Below are 24362 nucleotides of genomic sequence, written 5' to 3'. Positions count from 1 at the left end.
CTGAACACCACTTTTTATTTTTACGATGGTATTATCCATAGCAATTATCATCACAGCTCTGACCACTTAAAGATACTTAGAAGTTTGTTTTTTTAAAAACAGATAAGAAAATGGATGCATAAAAACCAAAACAGGTTAAACAAACCTGCCTTAGTCTACTTAATTAAATACTAAAAAAAGTATCTTAACCATAAAAATGGTATAATAGAAAATATTTTAACAGGTCTTAAATGCTTCTCCTCAGCTTGAATAACTGTTTATACCACAAAAACTCAGGGCAAAGCATGCTTCTGAATATCAAATAATACCTTCCAGTGGTTGTTTAATTTTTCAGTATCAAAATATTAAGAGTAAACTGTACTGGCTTTGTCCATATGACTTTGTTACAAGCTCATGCAACCAAAACATCTCTCAAGTGATTTTTCCTTCTTCCTCAAACTATGCCACAGCAATGCCATCCACCTAGGACCAGATATGAAACTATCACCTTTTCAGTCCCTGATTTTGACTTGTGCTAGCAAATTCTGTTTCTTTCAAAGTATGAAAGCAAAATTGTATTTTAAATAAGTCCTAAACGTTAAGCACATGGTTATTAATACTGGAGTATTTAATCTACCTAACAGTCAGTCCTATCTTGCTTGTTCTCTTGCAACATTCTTCCTCTTCTTCATTCTTATTGCTCATCTGTGAGCTGTTGAAACAGAACTGTCAGCCTCTGAGGTTTTAGTGTGCACTGCACATCTGGACTGCAGTAATGCCTAAAATCCTTAAGCAGTATGATAACACAATCTCTAAAAAGCAGCTTGCTGAAGAATGGCATTATGAGACACCAGCAGCACAAAAGCATGATGAGCTGCTGCTCAGTAGTATTCAGCCTACTTAGAATTCAGCATGATTTCAGAACTGTTTAAAGTATTAGAGCAAAGTTAAAACATTACGTTCCCCAGATAATAAGCAGGAACAAGCTGATTATCTTACATCAGAATCCTGCTGACAGGCAACAAGTGCTGTCTCAATCAGCCACAAGATGGAAGATATCTGAAGCAAGAGAGGCCTTTAAATTCAAAGGAAAGCTTAAATCATTTTTCACAGTTAAAAAGCCAAATTACCCACAGTGCTTTAACAAATTAAGTTAAATTACAATTCTCTTCAGTTTGAGCTTTGTATCATTTCCTTGACAGTGCAACATCTAAATTTTTTCTGCTTACTGCAAATAAAGGCAGGCATCTACCAATAAAAGTTGCTTGACATTGCTGAAACTCCCTCTGTGCCAAAAAAAAGGAAAACCTACTCGAGAAAGCATTTTATTTGGGAAGGTGGTTGTGGCTTGGAGAGGTTCTTATTGTTGTTTTTAATTTCATTTGTTTTGATTTCTTGTCTTTTTTCTTATTAAAGAGAATTCTACCTGCTACCTATTCATACAACAGTAACAACACCCTAAGTAAAATGAGTGACTTTTCAAAAAACATAATGCTATGAAAATTATGTATTTACACTGTGACTTTTTTGCAAATATAGGAAAAATACATACCCACAATCTGGAGCTGGGCACCACCTACAGTCAGGATCCGCAACCAGCCATCGCCTAAGCATAAACTCTTCATATTTTTCCATCAAGATGTCATCATTTAATATCAAACGAATATCATGAGGATTAAAGCGTTCTGAGCATTCTGGGCAGCTAATATTAACTCTGCTCTCTGAGATCTCAATGCGCAGGTACTGACGCAAGCAATCCACACAAGACCTATGGTGACAAGTCATTATGTCCGGGAACCTGTCCTTGGAGTGCCGCAAAAGGCACAGGGGGCACTCCATGAAGTCTCCGCTTGGTTTGCTGCTAGAGGTTGTTCCGTTATCAGAAGAGGTACACGTGGAGAAAATAGAGTTCTTGTCTGTACACATTTCTGAATGAATACTTTCAATACTTGCAATTCCATCAACACCTCCATTTAAATCCCTAGACTTGCGTTTCGTGTCTTTTTTTCTCCGAAAAAGTGAGCCCAACGAAATTCTTCTTTTCTTTGGTGCCTTTTTAACTGATGGCAAGCTCACAGAGGAAGCAGAAGACTGGAGGTCCCGATCAGAGCCCATTTGCCGATGTAAACTCATGTCTAGGTCACTCATCAGAAAGGGGTTAAAGTTCATATACAATCCTAATCATTTTTAAGGATCAAATGGAGGCAGAGGATACAGCCATATTATTATGTAATCCAGTTTGAGAGTCTTCATGCAGAAAATTCACACGTATCTGCTTCCAGCAAATCCTTCAGAAGAATTCCCTGTATTAGGAGGAGAGATAAAAAAAAAACAGGATTAGAACCACAACAATCACTAGTGGTTCTGAAAGGTCACAGCACTCTAGTGACTGACCTGTTATTCCTATTGCTACCTTCTTTTCCTCACCATCTGACCCAATACCTCTTCCCGTCAGCTTTTTCTAGACTTTACATCCTTCTTATCTTAACAAGCCTGAAATTTCCTTCTGGTCAAGGACTATCTTTGTTACACTTAATCAGTGCAGAGAAAGGCATCTGCACTCCCCGCTCTCCCAAGGGAAGCAGGGTGTGTGCATGTGTCTATGCATGTGTACAAATTACCAAAACCCAAGGTGACAATTAAGTAAATATGCACGTTCTTCTATAAAGCTTAGCAACAGGCTTACAGCATTGGAAACTTCTGTTTTCTCTACCTTACATTTTCTGCACATGTGATGAGGTCAAGTACAATACAATATAGTTAATTAAAAGAAAGATTCCTCAGTGTTTTTTGAACCATTCAGACTGAGAGCAGAAATTAAATCACTGTGGCTAAACAACTCAAGATATTCTCAAAATCTGAGGGTTCTCAGAGAAGTATGCATATTTATAGCATAAGGCATCTGAATATTTCAGGGAGCAGAGCTGCAGAGTGACAGCCAACACTGCTTGATTATATAGAAGCTGAAGGGCACGGCAAAGACTACAGTTAAGGTGACAACATTTGAATTTTTTATCAGATGTATTTCTATAAGGAAAAAAAAAAGCCCCCAAACCAGATTCCCATCACACACCAAGCTTCAGTTATTACCTATGTATAAGATGACACCATGGATTTCCTTCTGTTCTCTGATACCTAAGTGACTGCACAGTGAGAAGAGAGAGAAAGAAGGAACTGTCCTATTTTCCTCTGACAGAGTAAAGCAGCAGATCATCTCCTACCAAAACCACTAAGTTCTCCCCAAACATGCAACTATTCCCACTTCTTGGAAGCTTGACTGTACAAGAGGAATTTTTTAAACTTTTGGTGAACTGCATCAGTAACAGAAGAATGAGAAGACATTTGCACCAGTGTTGCAAATGTACGGGCAAAGCTACTGCCCTGCAAAACTACTGCCATCCTTTCTTTCCTCAGTGTTTCCCGACCCACCAGAAAGGTGCAAATGGGTTTCTACGACCTTACCAAAAGATAAAATCAGAAACTGGATACTAAAACTAAGTCCAAAGGTAGGAACAAAGGAATGTAGAGATGAATGCCTGTGTTTATAAGAGCTAAGCAGTCTGCACAGCCCTTAGAGACCGGCACAAATCCAAACACGTGCTGCAGCCTCCGGAAGGGATCGCTGAGCTGCTTGGGTCAAGACTGGGGAAGTTTCAGGGGACGGCTCAGCAGCAGCGGAAACAGGAATCCCTCTCCAAAGAGGAAACACAGAAATAGCCCCCAGGCTGTCCCTCTCAGCAGAGCCGCTGCCGGGCCCTCTGCACAGAGCCACAGGCGGCTGCTGGGTCTGTACCAGCCGGGAGCCACCACTCAGCATGCACTACCAGCCGGTATGGCAGGACTCCGCACGGACACCACCTGCTTCAAGGGTGAACGCTAAAGACAAGAGAAAAAAGGGGAAAAACCCAACTCCCCACAAAAACCCCTACAAAAAGAAATATGTACTTCTCCTGGTTTTGATAAAAAGAGGTCTTACATTCTGAGCACCTAGAGTTTTTTTAGAATTAAAAAGCCACCATATTCTATTTTTCAAATGCTGAATTATTACTGCTTTCGTCTTTCTTTTTTTCCTAATAAAGGAAAATCTTGCTGAGAACATATTAAAAAAATCTTAGCTTACTCTGAGTCTAAAAGAGTATAAATACTTCAATAACATAACATACTCTTCCTTCCCTCCTAAGGGAACGTTTTTAGTCAAAAAAGCCATCTTGGATGCTTTACCTGCTCCTGTTCCCAAAACAAATTTAATAATTTTGCAGCCGCTGTTTCTCATTAAATGAACTAAAACATTCCTGATCTAAAAAATAAAAAAATGTGAAACTGAAAAAAAAACTACTCCATAATTTTCACAGAAGATGTCCTTCTCTACAGGATCTTGGTATTATGTTATATCATAGACAGACACAACTGGTAGACCATGTCTGAAATGTACTACAGATACAGTCCATTGCTGACAATTAAATTTGTATGTTCAGAAGTGCAAGAATAACCTTAAAAGCATTTTTATAACTGGATAATTACTAACATTGGTATGTTCACACAGACACCACGAGGGCAGCGGAAAGTGCCAACCTCCTAAATCAGGAGAGTTCATGAACAAAATGAACAGCAAGCAAAGCATTAATTTCAGGCAAAAAGTTTGTTGCTGTTTGTTTTTTTGGAGAGGTTGTGGTTTTGTTTGTTTTTTAAAATAAAACAGAAAAAGGTAGGAAGTAAACACAGTAACACAGCCAAGTGTATGACTACAAACCTTCCCCTCCTCCCTTTCTCTGGAGAGGAAAGAATGTGTTATTACAGCATTTCTGCCAGTTCCAACAGATGTACAAAATCAAGAAATAGCAGTTCTGGTGATGAACCAGTTGTACTTTTTTTCTTTTTAAATAAACAAAGATTCTCCCATGATGTTAAAAAAAGAGACCAGTACATCTCACAGTTCTCTCTGCATAATGGGATCTGATAGGCAGTCTCTCTAAAAGAGCAGATTGCTCTTCTAAGGAAAATAGTTAAACTTTGACTGGACTTTTGAAAAGAAAAGTTGCCAGTTATTTCAGACAATCTTCAATTATGCTCTTTAGATTTAAATGCACAGAACTAGTTTCAAAAGCCAAGCTCTTCCTTATATAGTAATTTTGGACTGACATTCTAGTGACGTTCAAAGATGACTTTGCTGAAGTGAAAAGATTCAGCAGATGATTTATTAGAGGAAAAAATGAAGACAAATGTTACAATGCTAATAATGATCAGAGCTGCACAAAACCATAAAAGCTTTACTAGCGCAATCTGGAGCACTGGCCAGTTCTCATGTTGCCCAACCCAACACAGCATCTGCATGTTTCTGCTGACAAAATAAGTAAAAAATACTTGATTTTGTACAGCCAGAGAACACAATGCCCACATTATTCCAGTAACAACGAGTTCACATGAAGGGGATACGCTGTGTGCAAACTGAAGCTCCGAAATCCAACTACTTGAAATGAGCTGAGACCCACAAACTATGGTAGTAATAAACAATCTGATTTTGAGGCAACACACATTGCAAGTTTTGCATTACTCTCACTGACCAGTATGAACTCTGTCAACAAACAGAAGAAACTAACATGGGCAACAGCAAATGGACAGAAAAAAGAGAGTGCAAATCCTAAAACTTTAAAGCTCACCACTGTTTTCAATATTTCCTCAAAAGCACTTACTGACTACAGAAAAACCGTATTTCTGGCTCCCCGCCATGCCCAAAGCCCTACCACAAATCTGAATTCCAGCCGTGCTTTGCATTCTGTTCGTGCCACAGCCTTACCACACAACAGCAGTTGCCACAGCACAAACACACCTTGTCATCTGAAGATGCATAAAGGACATTTAGAGTTGCAACTACCTGAAACTCAGTATTAAACTGGTATCTGTTCCTTCTGCAATCCTGCCTAAACTATTTGCTAGGGAAACCTAATAAGCATCCAGCTAAATGCCTTCAATAGTTCTTTTTGACCATGCTCCTTTAAGTAAATGCTATTGGTGACCTTATAATGGAGGCAGAATCTTGGAATAATCTTGCCAAGGGAGAAGATTTCAACTGAAGAGATGACTGGGGTGATGAGTATCTTCTCATATGGCTCTCCATGGCACAATCTTTGCTTTTCTCACCAATTTCAAAACACTTTGGAAATGCCCTAAGTGCAGCTGAGAATAACTCTGCTGATTTTGCAAGAAAAGAGTGACAGACGCCTACCCCCATAAGCCCAGCTGCTGGGGGAGATCAGTTCCCTCATGCTGCTAACTGTCCTCCAAACACACCAGAGCACAAGCTCAGCATGCTGCCTACTCTTCCATTACAAGCCCAATCTGGGGCAAAAAGTCTGCCATCAGGGCAAACAGCTTCACACGTTTGCGAAACAAAGGCAGGCTTAAACATCAGCTAGGAAAGCAGAGAAGCCACCATAAACACAGATATAACTACAGCCTCCCTAAACACCTTAAATATTCCCTCATGTAATTGATGCTTAAATAGTACATCTAGACTTCTGTTCCAAACAAACTCTCTTTATCTTAGGCATTTGCTCCACCAACTCTGTTAGCATACTGAAAGCTACTTCTTGATTAAACTGACTCCTAATGGCTTCTTTTCTGACATCTACAATTCCCAACATCTGCAGCTCTCTAGCTGCTTTCTGAAAAGGACTGATCCAGCTTAAAGACAGATGTAAAACAAAAAACCAAAAAAACAAACAAACCTTCAGAGCTTGAATTTCAACCACCATCACAGAGAATTTCTGCTTTCCTCTTCCAATAAGCATCTCCTACCAATCACATAGAATTCTAAAATTTCTAAGCTGCAATGTTAACATAGAGACATCAGTAATAATCTAAAAGAGGTATCAAAAAACAAGTTTTCCTTTTCATTTAATCCATTGTCTAAGAACTATAAACATAGAGGAATAAAATTTAAAACAAAAATATGGAAGAGCTGAAGCTACTCAATTAAATACCAACACACAGGATTTTAAAACGGCAACCAAGTACCTGATTTCAATGGCCATCCTTTAAATGTCAGTTCATTCCACAGCAGTGTTTAAACTGGGGAGAAAATACCAACACTTTTGCCTGAAGATTTCTAAAAGAGTGTATCCCTACTCACTTTACACATGCCTCAGGCTCAAGTATACATCTGGCATTACTGAGTTAAAAGAGTGATGAACAGCCTGGAAAAGTTTAACATCTTAGACAAGGTTAAATTTTGACATCTATGTGCTTCTGCAACACTCTGTCCCATGAAAAACATCTCACCATAGTCATGTCAATGCACATGGTGTCAGGGCATGTTAGGACTGTTACTTTTATTACAGATTATTTAGTACAAGCAGAACCAACACTTTGCAACTTGGAAGAAAACAGATGGAAATTATGTTGAAACAACAAAGGTTCTGGCAGAACCTTTATATGCACTAAGATGAAAAATCCTTTAATGGTAACACAATGCAGCACACTGTATTAGGCAAATGCATATTGTGTAGGTGGCATTGCTTTACTGCAACAATTAGCAGAATAGCTTTATGACTCCTTCAGTATATTTCCCTTCATATTCTAAGATCAAGAATAGCAACATTTTCCATGTGGAGTTTCAAAGACTGTAAAGACACTTCAACTTAATTTGTGTGGCATTTTTGATTGTCTTCTGACTTGGATTTCTAATAAAAGGTGAAAGAAAGGCTTGATAATATTTGGACTAAATTGAACAGTTAATTCTTCAAAAGAAAGTTAACAAATTTGTATCACAAGATTTCTCAAGCTTTTAACACAAACTCAAACATACAGATACTTATTAAACATTTGCAGTGATTTGTTACAGTATGACATATAGGATGCAAAAACAGTCGTCAAAGCCTCTTAAATAATTCATTTAAATCAAACTGAACTGTGTAAAACTACTTTAAATACATGCTCATGTAAATTTTACTTCATTATGACTTTGCTCCTTCAAAAAAGAGCGCCAATATGGTAATTTACATGTTATGGAAGTCTTATCATTCAGACACTTTCAGAAGAAGGTATCTTTTACTTTTTATCCTGCTTTGTTCTAAGAGCTATGTATGTGAATGCTTTTCTTATAGCATGAAGAATATTTATTACAAAAGTTACTGGAGCTGCTCCTACTAGTAGTAAATCCTTTCCAGAGTGAAAATCCCATGATCATTTAGTTAATTACATCTCATTTCTTTATGCTTACAATGGATAGCTGCTTACAATGGATAGCTGCAGAGGCCATTATTCCAAAAACACAATTCCCAAATCCACAACTAACTCAAGTTTTTCAAAACCTTTAGAAATTTGCCATGCCAGGACTTAAACTTCTCATATCATCTTTAAAGGACAGAAAACCAGCTGCAGTGTCATAATATCACTTATTTAACTTCTGTAAATCCAAAAGACTGGGAGCAGAGTTCCCAGCAAGTACCACAGCAAGCACTCACTCACTAATCTGGAGCTCACAGGGGGCTCAGTGAAGGTGCTGACACGATCTGGGACATGCCCACATCAGCATGGTAAGCAGAATAGGGTAGGGCCCTTATCCCTAACTTGAGAAGAAGTCAAACCCTCTGGAATAAGCCAGCTTGGCACATGCAGACCATTAGACAAGTGCCAAGTGAGGTACAAGGGGTCTTTCAGGAGCAATAGGAGTTGCTTTAACATATGGAAGTTGCTACAATGCAGTCAGTTATTTTAGAGAAAGTCTTCTAATAATCAGTCTCACCTGACTTCTTATGGGGAGATTTAGGTTAGATGTTAGGAAGAAATTCTTTCCTCAGAGCATAGTGAGGCACTGGCACATGCTGCCCAGAGAAGCAGTGGATGCCCCACAACCTGTTCTAGGCCAGGTTGGACAGAACCCTGATCAGCCTCATCTAGCGGGTGCTATCCCTGCCCATGCAGGGCAGAGGGGCTGGAACTAGATTATTTTAACGCCTCTTTCAGCCCACATAATTCCTCAATTCAATGTTATTAAAAACCCCTGATATTCGTGGATACTATTATACAAAATTAAGAGAAAAGCATTTGTGAGGCAGAGATTAAATTATCTCTACTGCACTGTTACCATGTCTCAGTTTGTTCTGACTGCACTTTATTTTTCCTTAAGGTCCTGTGTCAATTATCTGGAAATTCTATTTTCCCTTACAGAACAAAGCAATATTGTTTGTAAAACAATGACACAAACAGACTGACTATGAACCCACTCGGGCTCAAGGACTGAGAGAGTCAGACTGACTGGGCATGAAAATCAAAAGATTGACAGTATTTAAAATACAGAGAAGCCTACAGAACTGTCAAAAGTGAACTGATATACAATGTTCTGTTTTAAAATTCACAATGGTATGTAGCACATGACAAACTAACCCTGACAGCTAGAAAAATCTTCAACAGCTTATTAAAAAAAAAAAAAGTTATGTTTCTTCCTTAGAAATTTATGAGCAATACATCCTGTATCATGTGTCCATGACAGCTGCTATTAGGAAAGGAAATCTCGCAAGCTGCTCAGCTCATTCTGAAAGTCTCTGAACAAATGATTGGCAAAGCTGTTCCTCTTGCAGATAATGCCTGTAAAGAAGAGAGTACACCCAAAGTGCCTCCCTCGGTCTGGTGGCAAAAGGGAAAGAATTCCTTAAATTCTAAAAACATTAATTTTCCAAGTCAGCAGCATTAAATCTGGGTATGTTGTGTGCAGTGGTCAACCAAAGCTAAGAACTCAGTGGAGAGATGCTTTCTATTTGTGTATCTGCAGGCCTGTGTCTGTTGCCAGTAAGACTATTTGCAATTTTCCCTTATCTAACTCAGCAGAGCAATCTTAGTTCAACCACGCATTCGCTTGCGTGTCAAAAGCTTCTCTTGTGCACTGTGGTGCCTTCTGCAAACAAATGTACACCAAACTCGGCCAAGAGGAAACCAAAGGCTTGGAAACACTGAAGGGAAAAAAACACAACAAAACCAAGAAGGAAGCAAAACAAAAATCACCAAATGTTTAACTACTTTAATCCTTTAATCATTAGAGTCCTCACACTATGCTTTTCTTGCAAAAGTAACTGAATGTGTTCTCTCACCGCAATGATGGGCATGTATGTTCACTTCTGAATGTTGTGAAGAGATTTATGTATCTATATATAGATACAGATACATAGAAATAAGTATTGTTCTAAAATATTTTACTAGCTAGTGGTCTGAAAAGTAGAACACTAAGGGATTTAAAAACTGCACAAGCTGCGTCTACTATGTGCCAAAAAAAGAGGTTTAATCTATCTGTATTAATACTTTCATTCCTGCAGTTGCTTTTTATTCTACACTATACATTGCAAAATAATTAAAGACATACACCAGTGAAATAACAAAAGACAGTTTTTGTTTCCTGCAGTGTCACCATCCCTGCAAGTGGAAAACATTGCAACACTCTTGAATGCTGAGATCATTCCTACAGAAAATGTTCCAAAATGAAAATAACCAATACCAACAGATTTCCAGAATAAGCAGATTTAATTTCAGGCCGGTAATTTTGCCTGGTCAAACAGTTATGGCTACATACTGAATTCTGACAAGCTTTTGTTTTCAAGCAGGCTTACAAGTTTGCCCCACTACAAAAACAAATGAAATAAAGCATAGCAAGAAATGAGATGGGACAAATATTGCAGTAGAGAGATCTGGAACCATGAACAAGAGTACCGCAGAGAGCACACAAACAGAATTTGAACAGCATACCAGAGACAGCAGCTTGAGGGGATATATAAGAGGTTACAGATTGCAGCTCCTGGCTCCTAATGATTTTAAAATTCAGCAAGAGCCAGAGTTTCTGTCCTGCACTGAGGGAAGATATTATTGACTGTCTGACTGGCAGCATCTCCCAGCTCTGTTTTATCTCTGGCATAATCAACCTCTATTTTGGAGGCAAGGGAGACAAAGAAAAAATATAGAAAAAACAATTCACAAACATCAATATCCTCCTCCCCCCCCAATCTTGAAATAGCTTTGCCTCCAACTAAGAAATCCTGGGAGCTATTAATGGATTACTTGATTAAACATTTGGTGCTATTTTACCATTTAAACCCCCCCCATATATACAGATATACTTTGCATAAAACTTTTAAAGTAAACTAATTAAAAGGGATTTAGAATTGCTAAAAAGTTAGTAAGAGTTTTGAATTCTTCCAGGTTAGGCTGTCCAGGTAAGACATCAGGTTAGGCTGACTAACAAGACCTTACCACGGGGATAAGAACTTGGTCAGTTTCTGAAGTCACAGCGACAACTCACAGTAACTTACTTTGCCAGTATCTCAGCCCTTGAGAACTGAGCAACTGCCCTGCTTTGGTCTTCTTGGGTATCTCGTTACAGAGAATTAATACTTTTGGTAAATATAATTTAATAGAAAACTTTCAGAAAAGCTTGGATGACAGTGAATAATCCATGCCTGTCTATTCTAGCAGCAGCAAGTCAGGGATACAGACAGAAACTATGACAGAGTTTTCTGAACTCTGTTATGGCTAATGCCACAACTTGTGAAACTGCCCTCAGGTCAGGTACAAAGTTGCACCAGAGCCTAACCAACAGCTCCTGTTCACTCAAGACGTGAGATTAGGTCAAAACCTAGCAAAACACATTCAAATTCTCCCGCAGCCTGACCTATTAATTTATTCTGCCAAGTATATTAACTGAAAAATCCTGCATGGATATACTTCAAATCACCATGTCAGTTTTTTGCAATAATAGTTCTAAATTAACTGCTGCAACATCAAATACAGCCCAAGACTGACAAAAAAAAAAAAAAAAAAAAAAAAAAGGGAAAGAAAGAACAACTGAGAGAAAAGAGACAAAAACAAAGACAGGGAAAGGTCTAGCCAGGGAAACAAAAACACTCCATCCTGCCAGAAACACTGCCTGTAGCTTCCAGACAGGAAACTCACTGCCTCCAGAAAAACCATTGGCGTCAGGAAATGGCAGAAGTACCATGAAACTTATCTCACAGCTGAACTTAATGTAAAATGAAGGGAGAACATTATAAAAGGAAGGCAAAGACAACAGACTAGCCACAGATCTTTGCTTATGACTACACTAGGAGAAAATTTAAATCTTACTGATGTGTCTTTGGAAAAAAAAAATTAATGGAAAAGATTATTCTAGTCCAGCTGAAAATAAATAAATAAAAACCACCAGGTTGAAAAGACAGAGCCCATTCAGCACAGCAGAAGGGGAATGATCCAGCAGCATTTACAGGCAGACTCCACTAGCACTGTAAATAGTGTAAACACTACTTTGAAAGCACAAAGCAAGAAAGAGCTGAATGCCAGTAATTTAAAGTACATCTGATGCTGTACCTATGCTGGAAATACAATACATGCCAATAGGAGGAGTTATTCTGCCAGCACAATTATCCCACCTACAACAACATCACACTATGCCAGAAGATATGCTCTGTCAGCACACAGCAGGATTTAGCCAGGTTGATGAGAGTTTTTCCAAATATTTTTCACTGACATCAACACAGACTAAGGAGTAAGCAGAGTTTCTCTATGCAAAACAACTGCTGCATAAAATGGGTAGAAAAGTCATCACAAACACACCCACTCATGGCTTTAAAAACTGAATCTTGTGAAACTTTCTTAGGCGTTATTGCCTTAATGGTGTCCAAGCATGAATCAACACAGGGGAGTTTGTGAATCCCCTGCACACCACTGCATTAGCCTTGTGTCAGGTGACACACTGGCTCACAAAGTGCTGACAAGACCCTGACTGTGCTGCCACATTCAGGATGGTCAAAAAGCTCCACACCAAATTTTAAAAAATAAATACTCAGAGTTTTCCTGCTATGTTTCACACATTTAGCAACAGAATACAACGTCAAAAAAGACCTGCAGAAGACCTACAGTGATGTTCCTCTGCCAGCTGAGGATGCTACAGCAGTTTTTAGTGCTCAGTGACAAACGAGTGTGTGTCAAGAGCTGCACTATTCCACTTGCTCTGTTCCTTGTTAATTAGTGAATTACACCTCCACTGCCAGGCCTCACAACACAGTGAGTATTTCTGAAATACAACTCCCTTGCCCTCATGCTTTTGAGGAGGGATTGCAAAGCTTTTTCCTTTCCACTCACCCGCTCGCATTCTCACATTCAAACTCATGTACTTTTTCTGTGTTGAATGTTACTTTTTTCCTTCAAAAGCATCATCTTAAACAGCTCTTTCCACATAATTATAGAAACATCATTAGCTGGGCCCCTTCGTGCAACAGACTGTGACACATTACCTATTTCCAGCAGTTACAGGCAGAAAATATGAAGCAAGCATAATGCAATTCATAGAAAAGCTACTGTGCTTATTTTGTCCATTATTTAGAACAGCTAAACACTTCCTAATTATAGCCTCCAAACAAACCTGTTTTATTTCAGGTTCTGAGGTAAAACCATGCTTTGTGGTTTTTAATAGTAACACTGGTAATATGCCTTCAACTGTACCCTTTTTAGTAGATGTCTAAAAAAACCCAACACCTTAAGTCAGATTTAAAAGCTTCCTAGACCACAGAAACATCAGATTTGGTAAACTGAATTAGTACAGAAGATGCTGCCTCTAACCATGAGTACCTGTTAGCCTAAACCTGAGATCCAGTCCTCAAGTGCTGAGATTTCTTCCTTTAAAAGGCAGCACAAACAATTTGCAAACACAAAAGCTTCTTGTTTATTTTTAAATTCAGCTGCAACCCTACAGCTTGACTCTGAATCCTGTCACAGTGGCATCCACTGCTCCATTCTGTTCTGATGGCCTTAAATATAGCTTTCCTGAGCTGTCTGCAGCCAGATAAATTTTAGATGAAACAAGTACCTTAAACTGAATATAATACAAAGGCTTTCATATTTATTTTCAGGTCATAGATATTTGTTTAGTCAGCAATAACAAAAGTCAAATCTCTGCTCATCTTAAATCTAAAATACCAGTTTCTCTGGTGGCTCTTAAATTCACAGTGTCTTTGAGTCCTTGTTTTCTTTCTACTTGCAAGTTAACCATTAAGAATTTCAAACTGTAGTAGCTGATTACTGATTTAATTTATTTTTGCTTATCTAAACCTAGTGTTAACATTGGGGGGGGGGGGGGAGGGAAATCCTTGAGCAATATATTTAGTTTGCCTCTAAAGAATATCTTCACTTGAAACACCAGCGAAGAACTCTTACTGTAATTGCAGTTCAAAGAGCTAAAAGCAATATCCTTCCAGCCAATAGTGTCAGGCACAAATATTTACAGAATATTCTGAAATGCCTGTAATAACAAATGGTACAAACATAGTTTATCAAGTACATTTTCTACCCACAGAGGCCACGGAGGGAGTAGCAGGCCCCAAGGACGGCTCAGTGCCACCCCAAGCAGTGTTTCCATCCCAGCCCGCCTCGGTGCCGGAGCGGAGCACAGCAAACCCTCAACCGGCTTGCCTGACGTCAGAGCTCCCTGGCCAGCAGCCGCTTTAGAAACAGTTACATCCATTCTCCCTTGTGCTGCGGAACTCCGAGCTCGCGCTCATGCTTCGCAACAGAATGCAAAAGAGCAGCAAGAGAGGGAGGACAAATTCAGTTTTTCAGCCCGAGCTGTATCTGGCACGGTCTGTCCATGTGACCGGCTCGCTGTGCAGGCTTCAGGTAAATTCTGTGAGCCGAGCAGAGGCAGGAGGGGAACAAAGCCGTGCAGCGGGAGCCGAAGGCCGCGCGGCCGCAGAGCCCAGAGCCGGCGGGGCAGGGGCGCGGCCCCGAAGGCAGCAGCGGCCCCCGGCCGGGCACACCTTGTCCTTCGGGCCACCCCGCCTGGCCCGGACCAAACCAGGGCAGACGGCAGCGCATCTGCCTTCCTCTCCACCTTCCAAAAACAAACCAGATGCCTCAAGTAAGAAATATTTGAATTATTCTAGAAGCGGAAAGCAGAGCCAAAGCTAACAGTTTGTACACTCTGCGGATTGCCGAAGACTAAGTGATTGCTGAAATTGCCTGCAGACACTGGTCCGTGGTGGTGGCGCAGAATACCTCACACTGGTTGCCTGGGGAGTGAACAATAATACTAAAAAGATATTTAAAATAACTCAGAGGTCCCCCCTATTGTTTGGTTGCTTTTTTTTTTTTTTTTTTTTTTTTAACAATGACCAGGGCTCCCCTTTGCACCAATCCAACACCAGTAACATTCTCACTCTTCACTCAGAAATGCAGCATTCACTCTCAGCAAGCTACACAAAACCACCAAGGCACACTCACAAGTGTGATGGCTCATGTCACAGATCCTCACACTCGAGTCTGTAAGCAAAATGACCTTGCAACCATCTTCATGCCTTACTCTCAACTACCCCATATATTTATAATAAAAGGCTCCTCACTTCAGTCAGAGCTTCTACCTGACATCCAGCAGGTGCTAGATGAAACAGAAGAACCCTCACTGAGGACCGCATTCTGAAACAGATTCATAACATGGATTTTATAAACCTGCATTGAACTCTCAAAGATAATGACACTTAGCTTCCACGGCTCCTGACATGAGTCTGTTTGTTAATGGAAATCATCTTGGGAAGCAAACTGAGCGTCTGACAGAGACACCAGACAAACTAGAGAAGATGTTGACATTTAAACAAAAACCAAACACAAAGAGCTTTGAGTTTCATATTCACAAAGGGTTACATCTGCCTCTAGATAACCTGGTGACACTACCAACCATTACTGAGTTAACTGTAGCTTACTATCCCGTTCCAACTCAGTGCACTGTGATCTGGACAAACCTGTATTTGCTATCTTACAGTAGCAAGACTACATCAATACAAAATACCTGGACATGATGCCAGCTGCTCTTTAGAAAATCTGGGTATCAAATCTGGATATCACAGCTTTCTTCCCCTCAGCTGTAAGGATTACTACACAGGTGTAACTCCTAAGCTCTAGTCTGAACCCAGACCTTTCTTTTGGCCATTGAAACAAATTTTAAAATGTGGTATGTTTTCTCAGGGTGGGTGGAGAGGAAGAAACACCAAGAATAAACAAACTCTGAAAGTATTTAGGATTTCAGAATAGAGTGTTTCGACCAGCTCCATTCTTCAGGCAGCACAGAAGTGCCTACAGCAAATGTGAAACACATCTGTGCAAGAGGGTTTTTTTTTTCTGCAAGTCTGCTTTATAATGCAGGGTGAAACTTCAACTGAGCAAATAAATATTCTCGATGATTGTTTCATATTCAGTCTGAAATGTACTCTCTAGCCTTGTTACATTGCAGTACGTGTGTGGTTTCCTTGCTAAAGCTAGCAGGAGACAAAAATGAATCATACTGTGCACCAGTGCCAGAACAGAGAATAAAACAAGCGCAATCACTGTTACTGAGGAACCAAAGTCCCCTACAAAAATGTTGGTTGCACATCTGTTTGCATTGTAGGATTAACTTTTTCAGTGTCTCCACCTGAGAAATAAGGCATATAAAATGTCAAAAGAGTTCTAGTGGTCTACAAGTGAGACATTTAAATCAGATGATTTTAACTTAAGTAAGTTGATAAAACAGGACCTTTAATGATTTAATAGTTATTTAAAAGCTTCAGGTCTATGAGTGAACACAGTAGATAACAAATTCTATTCTGAAACAAATGCAGTTTCTTTACCATTTCTGGTATACTGTGTTCTCAGTAAGGGGAGCTCATTCTATTTTCTAAACAATTACTCAAGATTGCACTAAAAAAAAAAGCTGTAACAGAAAAGTTATTCAGTTATTCAGAAATTAATTCTGAAGTTCTTTTAGCTGTTCCGTCATTCACTTCTTTCATGCTCACATCTTTTATGATTATGAACAAAAGTATTTGTAACAATTTACTTTCTGTCCTTATTTCTGACCTTTCTGATTTGCAATCCTACTAATCCTCAAATAATTCCAGGGACAGAAAATTATCAAATACTGTATGAAAGAACATAAATGATTCCTCACTCTCTTCAAGTTGTGTGCAACTACAGAAGTACTCTGCTGCAGTTTTAGCCAGTATTATTAAAGATCCCTCCTCTGCAGAGCAAATCTGTTGTCACCTTGCAGTTATCACAGTGGTACAACTGTGAGAGTGGTGTGATGGAACCTAAGGAAGCTGAAAGGCCAGGGCATATTAAAAAGGATTCAAACATCAGTACAGGTAGAGATTATGAATGATAAATGCAAATTAACTAGAAGAACAATATGCCAGGTCAACTTACATGGCACAACACTGTGCCCAAACAGGGATTGTTACAACTCACGAGACTTATATTATTTACTTATACTAGCAAGCCTTAACCTAAAATTAAATGTATGCTGAGAGCAGCCTTTTTAAATACCTTCTGGTCAGGCTGATTGTTCCTTTCTGGGAAGATAACAGCTACACTAAAACACACCATTTAGTTTAAATTTTGGTTTTGATATAACTGTGGTAGTTTGTATCTGCCCACACTTCCCCATTAGAGAAGTTCCAGCACCTTCAGCTGCATTTGTGGCTTTTCAATGGAAGAGCAAAGCACTACTAAAACTTCACAGGTTTCCCTGTCTTGGTCCCTCTCTCCTTACGCTCCAAATGTCCAGTAACATAGTTGTCTCTGAAGCCCAATCCTACAAGACTGTTCTGCTGAGACAGAAGGGGAGAGAAGAAAAATGAGAAAGAGAAAAGAAATATGAAATGTGTGGAGTGAAAGTCAACCTACCATAGAAAGCAGAATTCTATACAATTGACACATAGATGCAGTATTGCTTGTTCACTAATCTGACCTCACCTCAAATTACTGAAAGAAGGGAAAGAGGAGGAGGATGTAACACAAATTGTTCTCAGGGCAGTAAAAGAAAACCCACAAGGGTCCAGAAACTGCCCTCTCCTTATCAAGTACTTAATGGTGTAGAGTAATTGTGTGTCACCTACTCCTTCCTTAAGTTTGGCCTGATAACAAAGAAGGAAATTAATATAGAGGTTTGGATCATGTCCACGTTTCAGTATTTCTGACACCTCTGGTTTCTACTTCTATTTTCTACCTTACTAAAACCACTTTTTCTAGTCCTTTCATGTTTGTCTACAGTATTGAGATCCACCAAAAAAAATTGAGCTACCAAGTCTTTTTCTAGCAACAAGGCCAGCAAAACCTTTGTGTTAAACAACTCAGTTTTTCATATAGAACTTTTTCCTACAGTATACTTAATTCTAGTACATGAAAGTTCTACACACCCATACCATACCTGGCAAAGTGAAAGCAATTGCCATCTCACCACTGCTTATGTGATTACAAAAGACAAAATCTTACCCTCCTTCTGCCCCCCCAGGAAGTCCTTTCCCAATAAATAAGTTATCTGCTTGTGACACACAAATTATCAAATTAGTATAACTGAAGAGTAATATTGAAGAGTATTATCAAATACTCTTCAGGTAACAGAGGCACAGAAAGCTACACTAAGAGCTATTAGGACATTTAATATTGCACACTTGAATGCTCAAAAATCAAGGACTCCAGAAAGCAAGGTTTCCATAAAAACTAAATTCAGCATCCCCCCAACCAGTCATCTGACAGTGTAGCTGGTAGCACTGGAAGGCAATGCAAATTTTGGTCCAGTTTCAGCACCTATGATGGCTGGTTGTGATACCTGATCCTTGTCACTGTTTCCAGGGACATCAGGACTTCCCTTCCCCTGTGCACAACAAAGATCCAACTATCAGGACAGACAGACACAAATTAAGGGGGGCAGTTGCTTCGCACCCCAAAAATGAGAAGTACAGCATCAGGTAGGTGAGCTGCAGTAAGAGAAGCTGGAAAACCTCTGTGGATGCCACTTAGTGCTCTAGCAGTCATTTCCAGACCATGGGGAGATCTTAAAAGGCTGTGTCCAGCTTCTGAACTTCCTGCAGAATCACACAGACATACTGATTTTTCTGGAGTGGCCTCATTCCAGCAACAGCTTTTTCTCATTTCCATACTAAATGAGGCTCCATATCTACATGTTGTATATGTTTTGCTTTATAACAACATTATACAACACTGAATTCACAAATACCACACAAATCCTTAAGAAATTTTTACCAGACTGAAGGCTTCAAAATCATTAGCAAATCAATCTTCAAAGCAGTCCTGTGAAACCTTCATAGAAATTCTGCAATGGAAGATTATTTTCCAAATTTGCAAAATGAGAAACAAACACCAAAGCTAATGCTGTCACCTGAAATGAGAGTCTGATGTTGTGGGCTGCCAAAGTTCTAAGGCTGTTTTGTACCAATATAGGAGTGTATAGGTCCAAAACTTAGACTGATCATTGACAGCAATGACTTGCTGATCAACACCTGAAAGTCTGAAGATGGCATATAGGAAAACACCTAAATATTCTGTAAGGGCCTTGCCCAACACTACAAACACTCTACAAGTGAGGTGCCACAGACTCCTTGTTCTGGCATTCCCTATCTTAAGCTTCTATCCCAGCACACTCCAAATAACGTGGCTGTTGTCTAATGATTTAAATGCAACAGTATTTTTTCTGTTGCCAGGACATGAGAAGGTTCTCTTACACGAATTGCTGCAATTTAATAATTTGCAGACACCAAGTGACAAGACTTAGCTAGCATTAACTAGAATTAGTTTCTCTTTGAAACTCCTATCCCCGTGACAGATTTGATTAACGCTGGCCAGTGGGTTTCTGAGGAGCACAACAAACCTGGAAGAATGCCTTCTCTCAAGGACACCACAGTCTGCTACAGCGTGCTTTGAACTAGGGGTTGTGGAATACATCTCAAAGGAAGAACCCCGTGAAATAAACCCATGCTCCTGCAACAGCAAACACAGACAAGGTGGTGGCTGAGAGGGCTGTGCATGGCAAAGCTTCATTTAAACCTTTCCATCACTCCTCCCCAGATGTTGGGCAATAATTAGCAGGGCTTAAGGACCTGTAAACAGTCTCTTCTTTCCTTTTATAATTTTCTTTTGCGGGTGATCTAGTTTGACAGCAAAACTGTGAAGTAGGGACAGCTGTCATAAAAAGAGAGATTTGGTTTAAAACCAGCTGTTACAGTCTACATCACCCTCAGTTCCTTCATGCAACCTTTTCTTCCTACTCCTCCTCACTTATCCTTTTTCCTTCAACCTCTTCTTGTTGCCTCTACCCATCATGTTTTCCTATACATCCTCTGAACTGAAAGTAGACAGCTCACACTTTGTCTCAAGCCTCTCATCCTGACAGAATCAAGAGCAGAAGGAAGCATTCTTCCTTCTCACTTGAGTCTCTGATCATTGACTTGATGCCCAGCAGCTGTGATACAAAATGTAAGTACCTCACCACTTGCTACCATGGCTGAAAAAGCGTGGCTGTATGTCAAATGTTCAGAATTTTGGTGCCACAACAATCAGTCTTTCAAGAAAATGCTCAGAACCACTTTCTAAAAATTTGCTATTCCTTGCAAATTTTCACAGAAATAAAATAAAGATGGAACAAGGCTTCTCTAAGAAAATAAAAGCAGAAGAAAATTTTAAAAACCCACCCCAACCTCTGATCCAAAATACAGACATTATAACATTCTCAGAGCAGTTGCACTGTATTTTTAAACATTAGGAAACCTTTCCTCTGGATTCTCAAATATTCTCACAATATTTGGTGGGGGTTTTTTTGCTTTAGACCAACTACATTTTGAATGAAATATAACAAAAAACCTGAACGCCTGGTTTCACAATGTGAAGTATTAATTTTACTTATAAAAGATAGTGTCAGTTCTAAGTATTGTATACACAGTTGGATACACTACACTTGGAGCTTCTAACAAACTCCTAAAAAGAGGAATTATTTGATGTTTACTTGATGTAGCAGCCCCAGTCCAAATGAATACCTACCAAGAATATTTCCCTTCTATCATACACTTATCACATGTGTAAGTGCTTTTTTTCATATATAGTATAAATTCTAAAAACAAAGCATGAGGAAAGAGAAAGGAGGCATCACTCATTTAAGGAGGCATCACTCATTTTACAGGCAGATGTTTGAAGCAGCCAGAAACGTGACCTGCCAAACTCTCACAGAGACAATGCACAGAAAAGCTGACAATGGGCAGAGAACATGTCTTAGCTGACAGGCAGGCTGGGATGGCAGCAATGATCAGCCTCCTCTGTCTGAGCTGCTAAGCACTAAGCCACAATAACTCCACAACTTGCTCTCCTTTGCTTGTGCTCTGATATATGTAGCACACCAGGCCATTCATCACCATGGGCTGTCCTCAAAAACCTTTTAAAATCCCACCACCGTTTGGAACAGAAACAAAGCATGTTTTTTGCTCCTTCACATGTAACTCCATCATCTGTCCCAAATATCCACAGACTGTGCCAGTACAAACTGTTTCTCTCTTATCTCCTGCTCACTTTACAATACCCTGCACAGGACTGACATCACTGGAGAAGGACCCTTTACATTTTCCTCTGCTTGGCAAAATATACAGTATGTAATGGCAGCCTGGAGGTATTTAATGCCATTCAACAGTACACTTTTCTCATCCTTGAAGGAAAGACATATGTAGCTAGAAGGAAAGACAAACACTTGATAAAAAACAGACAAAAACAATTTCAAAGAATTTAATGTATTGACTCTGTAAATTATAACAGGAAAGTGCTGATACCTTGAGAAGGAAAGGTTATGACAAAATGATTTTAAGAGCTTGAAGGCCTTGGTTTGCTTCTCCGAAGCGAAGCAATCTTCCCTAACCAAGAAATAAATATGTAAAAGGCCAAACCAGCTATATTATCACTCAAACTAAATCAGAAATATAAGTCCTGAAAGGATTTCAATAATATACTACTGTAATCCCCAATTTTATTTTCAAAAAGCTATTTAGGCAATTACTTAATTCGATTATGTTCTGTAAAAGAAACTGCAAATTTCCAACTGTCTACTAATTCATAAATTTGCAAATTACAGAATGAACTACATCATGCTAAAAAAACCCCTGTTGAAAGTGCTCAGGTACTTGATTGAAAGCGAGTGGATATAGCTTTTGTCTAAGACATGGTCTTTCAACAGGAAGAGGCCAATCTGTATTTTTAAAGGCCAATCTATATTTTACTCAAATATAAATCATACAAGATATTACAATTTTATTACATTTCAAGATATCAGCAGCCATGAGAAAACACATGTTGTTATTTAAATAAATCAACATTCCTGATTACCCTCCAAGTTCACCAGATCATAACAAGTCACTCCCAATTTTGAGTTCAGGATTCTGTCTGCAGCCTATGTAAGATTCCACTGTGCAAATGACAGGTGCAACAAATTCTCAATTGGTCCCAGGCCCTAAACATGAACTTTTAACTTGTCAGAGTGGTTTCAGATTCAAAAAGTACATTTATCTCCCAGCCAGTATGTTCTAGTACCTTCTATACTGCCATCCATAGAAATACCAAATCTCTCTCTCAGCACTGTGAATGCCCAAGAAAGTCTATGGCAATGAACCCAACAGCCTAATGAAACACAAAAAACTCCAAGAACTGCTCCTTCAAAAATCAGTATTCAATTTGCCACTAAACCAACTGAATATATTCTTGTTCTCACACTATAACATGAGGACAGAAGTTCTAACTTATCCTCATCTTTCTAATATCAGAACTGAATTTCCACCCAGAAAGATGTGAAGCCTTGGAACAGCAGTGCTACCCAGGGAAGTAAGAGCATGACCAGAGCTTGACAGAGGGAAGTACTGCATAAATCTCTGCATCATTTACAGCCACACACAGCCACCTGTAATACAGTCAATTACATATTTTCTAGATTTACAAACAGTTGGAGAACACTTGTTTCTCCTTTTGTCAATGGTCAGCAGAAAAACAGGAAATTAATCAGGCTGAAATAACAAGTCTGGAGAAGAAACACCATTGATTTTTTTGATCTTACACAAGAATCATTATTTTTTAAAGTGACAGAACTTCAACAGACAAATTGATCTAAAAATCATAGTTTTAACAGATAGTTAGTAGAGTAACTATGGATTGTTCAGAAAAGGAAAACAGATTTGGGTCTTTTTCTTTATATTATGTCATATCAGAGGTGTCTTTCTGATGCATCATGCTCCATATCCAGGTTCACTGACTGATGGAACACCAGCCAAGATAAGAAAGTTGGGAGGGCTGCCAAACAAGCATCAGTGCCAAATGACAGTGAACCCTTCATTTGCTTTCCAGCTTTGCCACACAAGAGGCTTTATTCCCAACAACTCCGGGCCTCCATTTTACAGACACGTTGTTGATAATGCATTTACATTTCACTAGGACTTCCTTCAGTGAACTGTGAGAAGGAACATACAATGACACCAACAAGCTCTGAAATCGCTTTCCCATGCAAATGCAAAATTCTGTCATCTTTGAACACCATTTCTTCTGGTCTGTCCCATCTGCTATTTAAGAGGAGTGAAAATAAGTAGATTAAAAAAAAAAAAAAAAACAGAGAAGCTAGCTATTCAAGAGAAACCCTTTCTACAAAAAGTTAAAATGGCAGTCAATACCCAGATTATTTTGATTCAGGATGGCACATGGCATTTTAAGACAGCTGTCTAATTGCATATACAAAAGAACAACAGAACCAGACTATAACCCCAACTAGAGACCACAATAATCACCTGAATTTCAATTTTGCACCAAAATATTCTCCCTACCCCCCAGTCCCTCAATCAAAACTATTTTATGGGGGAAGGAAATTAACAAAATTGAATCCTGAACCGTTTTTGTCTTAATAATAAATTTTATGGCAAACTGACAGCACATTTTTTCTCATTTTGAAGCATTATTAAAGGTGGGATAGAATCACCCTGGAGCAGGCTGGATGTCTTTCAGCTGACTCTGATTTAATCCCAAGCTGCCAAGTTTTCACCAGACACCCAGAGGGGTCAGAAACGAACTTGTCTCTCCAAACCAACATATAATTTATGTCCTTAACCATTCTGGGCTGAGGAAGCAACTTGGATTCAGACTGGTTTAATTTTAAAAGCGGAGGGGAAATTTGAACTCCTGTCATTTAAAGTATCAGCTACCAAAAGAAAAGGAATATAGGAGCACTCCGATCCTCTGCATATCAGTAAACTTTCTTAGTTTTTCCTCTACAGAACAGGGTGAAATAACTCCTTCTAATTTCCATATTCCCTTCTCATTACATATAACCTCTATAATAGTCCACACATTTTTTCAAATTAATTATTTTTTTTAAGAAATCTAATGTTGTAACACCAATCCAGTTATTCAAAAAATTATTTTTATTCCAAATCTTATTTTTCCTCTTTATTTTAAATGCCTCAGAAATATAGTAATTAGATATAGAATACTCTGCAAGCACAACTGGCAAGAAGGAGAATTTTTTAACTGATGCCTTAGATTTCAGATGTTCTAGTAACTCAAAGTCT

At 39.0% G+C, this 24362-nt stretch overlaps 1 protein-coding gene across 2 annotated transcripts in view; it reads right to left on the bottom strand.

The window, feature by feature from the left end:
* RNF19A (ring finger protein 19A, RBR E3 ubiquitin protein ligase) overlaps nucleotides 1-24362 on the bottom strand; it is a 57769-nt gene that overhangs the window by 19260 nt on the left and 14147 nt on the right. For both annotated transcript variants that reach the window (XM_074554346.1, XM_074554354.1), the window contains exon 3: nucleotides 1532-2282. In XM_074554346.1, the coding sequence (XP_074410447.1) occupies nucleotides 1532-2148 (617 nt within the window). In that variant the 5' untranslated portion in view covers nucleotides 2149-2282. The remainder of the gene's footprint in view (nucleotides 1-1531; nucleotides 2283-24362) is intronic.

This window comes from Zonotrichia albicollis, chromosome 1, assembly GCF_047830755.1.
Source record: "Zonotrichia albicollis isolate bZonAlb1 chromosome 1, bZonAlb1.hap1, whole genome shotgun sequence".
NCBI classification, from domain to species: domain Eukaryota; kingdom Metazoa; phylum Chordata; class Aves; order Passeriformes; family Passerellidae; genus Zonotrichia; species Zonotrichia albicollis.
Note: the sequence above shows the minus strand (reverse complement) of the source record. Positions and strands in the feature narration are given on the sequence as shown.